Here is a 5,882-nt window from a genome sequence, read left to right as displayed (position 1 = left end):
GTCTCAAAAAAAAAAATCAGAAACCAGCCTAGCTGTCTGAAAGAGTATTGGACCAACTGAGTTGCACTGAAAGGACATTCTTCAATCTGTTGTGATGACTAAAGGCTGTGCAATGTGCCTTGAGTTTTCAGGTTTTGTGATATATGTTACTCTTACTGGGATGGGCTTTGGTGATGTAGCTATCTTTGTGTTATTTCTGCTTACACATATTTCTGTAAATAACCCCAATAAAACTCATTGGTTCACCAACTTGGACTTTGGTGGTATCTGTACTTTGGTTTGTGGTAGGTTCCATATCTGGGGTGAATAAGCATATATATTTCATCTTCCCAGGAAAAGTTTTCTCACACAACAGCATTGTGACATAAAAATAGGCCTATGGGAGAGAGGGATAGCATATGGTGGTTTACATGAAAACTGTTCCTACATCATTGGTCCAAGTAGTTAAACTCTTGGCCCATAGCTGACACTGTTTGGGAAGGGTATGGAAACTTCAGAAAGTAAAGCTTTGCTAAAGGAAGAACATCACTGAAGGTTCGCTTTGAGAGTATATAGTTTCTTCTTACTTCCAATTCTCTCTCTCTCTCTCTCTCTCTCTCTCTCTCTCTCTCTCTCTCTCTCCTACTTGTATATAGATAAAATATGATTATGAGCTTTCTATTCATCTATCTGTTGCGATGCCTCCCACACCATTTATGGGCACATCCTTCTAGAACCATAAGCCTAAAGCAACCATTCTGTGAGTTTATATATATATATATTTATATATGTATGTGTATGTGTATGCATATATGAATATGTACATATATATGTATATGATGTACATATGTATGTGTGTGTGTGTTTGTGTGTGTGTTTGTGTGTTATCTGTATGTATATCTGTGAAGTGCAGGCTAAAGATGGCAACATGCTTCATGGAACTAAACTCATACATGCAGACTTATAGAAGTGTTCTATCTGCTGAACCATCTCTCTAGCCTCCATATACTGATTTTTTTAATGTTTTTACCACCAAATGTTACTAATATGTTTTTTTTATAGTATGAGACCTGACACTTCAGAGACTGAGTCTCAGAAGAGACACTGTCCTTTTAATTTTCAGAAATGTTAAAATCATTAAATACCATGAAACCTGACACTTAAGAGACTGAGTCTCAGAAGAGACACTGTCCTTTTAATTTTCAGAAATGTTAAAATCATCAAATACTATGGAGTGTTTAACAATTATACTAAATATATTTTGTAGTTATTTATGAGATAGTAGATGGTTATGCCTAAATAGTTATGTACTTAGGTGTTAAGTAGGTAAGGGATTAATTAGTGATAGTTAATATTTAACAGAATATATACTTTGGAGACAAACTTCTCATATTTATGAAGAAGGTTATAGACTGGGATAATTGAGATTGGAAGACCCACCTTGAATATATGTGACACTGTACCACTGGCTGATATTGCATACTAAGATGAGAAATGGAATTGAGCATCAGAAATTATCTAGGTGCTCATTTATTGTAGATACAATGTGACAGGATGGCTCTAGATTCCTCCCAGAACTGAACAGTTTACTCCCCATCAAAAGGAAATTTATCCTTTCACTCTATAAGACAAAGTCAATTTTTTCTATGTGAAGTTGTTTCTGTAAGTTTGCAACCATATATGTATATATATATGTGTGTGTATATATATATATATATATATATATATATATATATATATGTATATATGTATATATGTACCTACTATTCTAGGGAAAAGGACAAAGCTTCATTATCTTTTAAAAACTGGATATTTGATGCATCTTGTTTTATCCCCTGAAGATCCTACAGAAAATAGAAATAGTATTATATTGATATTATACTTGATCTTTCTTATCTAAAAAGAAGTACATTAACAACAGCTCCTTTAGGATCCAGCTTAGCATTTTATTCACAAAAATTGTACTGATTTGCACTGAATGTTGTCTCCCTATTGTCATTCATAATGCTGAAATTCTGTTAAATCTTCAAAGAAATGTTGAAAAGTCTCACTTTACTTTTAATTTAATATGACTTTATCTTCCATACAAACAAAAGATACTTTAAACAAACTTCAAATTATGAAAAAATGCCATTGCTAGACTCTTTTTTTGAAAGTAGGCTTTGCAATACGCCATTTGTAGTTGCTTCTAAAATTTAAACTTTAGTAAAAATCATATTACTTTATCAAACTCCTCCTTCCAAACCATGTTGTTTAAGTAAGATGTTCTTGAAAAGAAGTTATGATTTAGATGTTCTTTATCTTATACTATGCATATATATTATGGGAGGTTTTCATTATATAAAATTGAGGCCTCTTATTCATTATTTTGTTCCATATTCTACCATATCTAAAACTCCATAGAAGAAAGATTTTTTTTAATTAGATTTTTCAATTTGTGATATTTATTGAATTTTATTTGAACTAGGAGATAAGGGCCTCATATGATTTATGAACTAAGGTTAGGTCTTTTTGGGGGTGGCTCTTCACCTTCATTATCATTTTTGTTTTCATCATTTCCATAGGGATCATCATCACTGTCACCATCAGAATCATATGGATAATCCACTAAAGGAACAAGGCTGCTACAGTAAACTGTGCTCATTCCATTATCAGAATCATCGCCTTGAGATGGAGAATACTTAGAGGCATCAGATGATTTTCTTTTAGGACATTCTATTTCATTTTCTCTTTCATTTGTCTGTTTAATTTTCATAAAAGTGTCGTAATTACTAGGAAAGTCACTTCCCATTGGTAGAATAGCTCTGTCTTCTTCTTCTTTTTCTTCTTCTGTGATTCCTCTACAACATATGTCTGCCTTGACATTTACCTCCATAACTTTAATACGTCTACACCATATTTTCTGGTATGTCAAATTATGTAAATATGTTTGTATTCGACTTTCGCTCATCTTCTCCTCTTCATATTTAGTCTTCAATCCTTTAAAGGTCTGGACATATTCAATTGATTCAAAAGCAATAAAAAATTTTTCTACAATGTTTACAATGAGAGACTTGATATTTTCTTGTCTTATAAATTCAAATAGCTCAATAATAGCTGAATTTAACATATTGTACCGAGATCCATTATGCATAAAAACACTTACAACTGGTTCAAATAGGTTTTCCTTAATTATGTAAAGATTATACATTTCGTCTTTAAGGCCAATCATCTTCCTCATAAACCGGACCGCACACAAAACCAGAAAAGAATGTTTTGAACTCATCAGCACCAGGATTCTGCTGAGTAAGTTGTTGCTCAAAATATAATTTTTTATATATGTGGAGTGGTATTGTACACAAAAAATGAGTATTTCTAAAATTACTTCAAGCAATTCTGCAGTTTGATAATTATCGGGGCAGATGTTAGCCCTATTACCTTTGCTGTCATTTTCTGCTGTGGTGGACAAAATTGGTGCTATGACATTATTCATGCAACGTGTATAGAAGAAATTCAGAAATCCTTTTCTTTCACATCTATTAGCTGTGGCATGCATATTTTCTGGATCAAGAAGGGCATAAAGAACTACTGGCAAAAAGATGCCTCGTGTAAATTCAGGATCAGGATCACAGATCATTTTTTTGATCATTATATTAATGAGAAGGTCATCATTATCTTCATTGTTCTGAGCTTCTTCCATTGCATATGCTTGAAATAGGCGAGGATTATATTCTACTAGATAAGCAAATATATCTAGAGCAGCTATTTGTATTTGATTATCATGCATGTGTACTATGACTTTCAGAGCATTCATGATTCCTAGCTTTATCAGTGTTTTTATTAATGCATTTTTGTCTTGAGACTGCAATGTCTTAGCAAATGCACAGAATTCCTTGAAGAATAATAACAATTCATGCTTTCTCTCATCACCAACAGTGTTATCTTTTAACTGAGCAAAAACTTCAAGCAAAAAATTTTCATCTTCCTGCAGCATGGTAATTATTTCAATTTTATTGAAAAAAATCATAGTGGTAAGATCAGAAAGAAGATTTGCTTCAAATATGGATGGGGTGGGCAACACTATATCATGAACATATTGCATTCTGTAAGTCTGTTGTATTTTTTGCCTCAGTTTAGATTGTGTTATTGGGATAACTTCTTTGAATTTCACATTTTGAGTCAAGAATTCTCTGTGTCCTTTTGGCTGATCCAAACCAGGGCCATATTCAAGGCATCCTACCACATCCATAAAAAATTCATCAGAACACATGATCCTAAACAAGCGTGTATCATTTAGAAACAGGATTCCTTTAATGATGCTATTCAAATACTGTAAGCCTTCAATGTTCAACTTTTTTTCACAAGTGTTGAACAGCTGCAGCAATTTTTTAAGGTAACCTTCACTTTCTAAGACCAGCACCAGCCTTTCCTTGAGGCTTGGCATTTCACTGACAAGAGTAAACAAAATTACAATATTTTCAAATGTAGGGACTTTACAATTTGGCATATCAACCTGATTCCATTGCAGCAGCCAATCTTCAAAATTTTCCAGATCATTAGCAATTTCTTTTGAGATTTCTACATTTGGATCTTTTCCTTGAACTTGGCAGATATCTTCCCAGATTTCTTGACAACCATTTGATTCCTGGAAATGTATTGCCATACCATGGTTCTTACCTTCAGACCAAATGATTATACTCCCTTGTTGTTTGTGATAGGGTACGTTAGGATGTATCTTGCACTCCATAATCAGTGAGTCATCTGATTCTGAATGAACAAGCAGGCACACGCCTTGGAGTCGTTCAATGTATTTGGTTGAAATTTGTCCTGAGCCTATGTCTCTCCACTGCTTGTCTTCCACCATGACATAGACTTTTACTCTATGAAGATCTTTGTCCATGTTGGTCTCTGGCCTTGCCTTCCTAGGCTACTTCTTTGTACACACCTTGGCTTTTTGTACTTTGGCCAGAGGTTAATATCCCTCAATAACTTGGGCAGGAATTTTGCCGCAGTTGCAATTCTGAAAAATAATCATAAGAGAACAGATTACTGAGGGTTAAATGAGTGGCAGAGGCTACCCAAAGTCATTAGGATTACTTGGGGAGAAGGCCCTGCTACTTCCCAATCCTCTCTTACTGGACTAACACCAACAAACCTCTCTCAGGAGCACTTGAGTCTCTTAGCCTGCCTTTGTTCTGGCAGAATATTGTGATTCACCCAAGATTCTTCCTGAAAAGAATGTGCTTATGTAACAAATACTATTAAAGGGACCTGACTCCCCTATCTTAAAAATGGAAGTCTAGAAAATACTATATATTCTTCCTATAACAGATTTTGTTTCTCAGAAGTATTTACACTCATCAGAAATACGGTGCTTAGGCCCATAAGGAAAAAGAAATTTCATTACTATTGTTTTGGACAAGTATACCCTTCACACTATGTGTCAATGAAAGGGTGAGACAAATAAAAAAATAAATCATCTACATATAGGATACCTTCCCCAGAACCAAAGAAATAAAATTGGGTTTCTCTACAAGACATACTACTGTACATCTTGTACTCTGTATCACATGCTTATATATTCAGGGACAATATTTTTTATGAAATTGAAAATGTTAGGTACATCATTCCATTCTGTTTACCCTTAAATTTTATCTACCAGTTGGTAAAACATTTCCTCAAATGTTTTCCTTTGCCTAATCATGAACTTTGTTATTGATAAAAGCTGGGTCAAAGAGGAAGTGAATGAAGTTTTACTAAGATTTTTTTTTTTAATTATGGCTTTATGGTACATTGAATATTCTAGAACCATTTCTGTGTGGCATTCTGGCCATCAGAAGTCCAATACCCAACTCAAGCACACTTAACCACAGGCCACTCTGGCTAGAATACCAGAGAAGAAATGGAAGTAGCCATCAAAAATG

At 34.0% G+C, this 5,882-nt stretch overlaps 1 protein-coding gene across 2 annotated transcripts in view; it reads right to left on the bottom strand.

Moving 5' to 3' along the window:
* Positions 1–1,904: 1,904 nt before the first annotated feature.
* The window catches only part of LOC116093494 (protein PPP4R3C-like), a 113,170-nt gene continuing 109,192 nt past the window's right edge, over positions 1,905–5,882 (bottom strand). Inside the window, exons 1-2 of one of the 2 annotated variants that reach the window (XM_031374975.1) lie at positions 5,114–5,173; positions 1,905–4,978 (exon numbers count right to left, since the gene is read on the bottom strand). In XM_031374975.1, coding sequence (XP_031230835.1) covers positions 2,468–4,858 — 2,391 coding nt within the window. In that variant the 5' untranslated portion in view covers positions 4,859–4,978; positions 5,114–5,173 and the 3' untranslated portion in view covers positions 1,905–2,467. Of the gene's footprint in view, positions 4,979–5,113; positions 5,174–5,882 lie in introns of those variants that run through there. The other variant, XM_031374968.1, reaches the window with a different exon arrangement.

This window comes from Mastomys coucha, chromosome X (genome assembly GCF_008632895.1).
Source record: "Mastomys coucha isolate ucsf_1 chromosome X, UCSF_Mcou_1, whole genome shotgun sequence".
NCBI classification, from domain to species: domain Eukaryota; kingdom Metazoa; phylum Chordata; class Mammalia; order Rodentia; family Muridae; genus Mastomys; species Mastomys coucha.
Note: the sequence above shows the minus strand (reverse complement) of the source record. Positions and strands in the feature narration are given on the sequence as shown.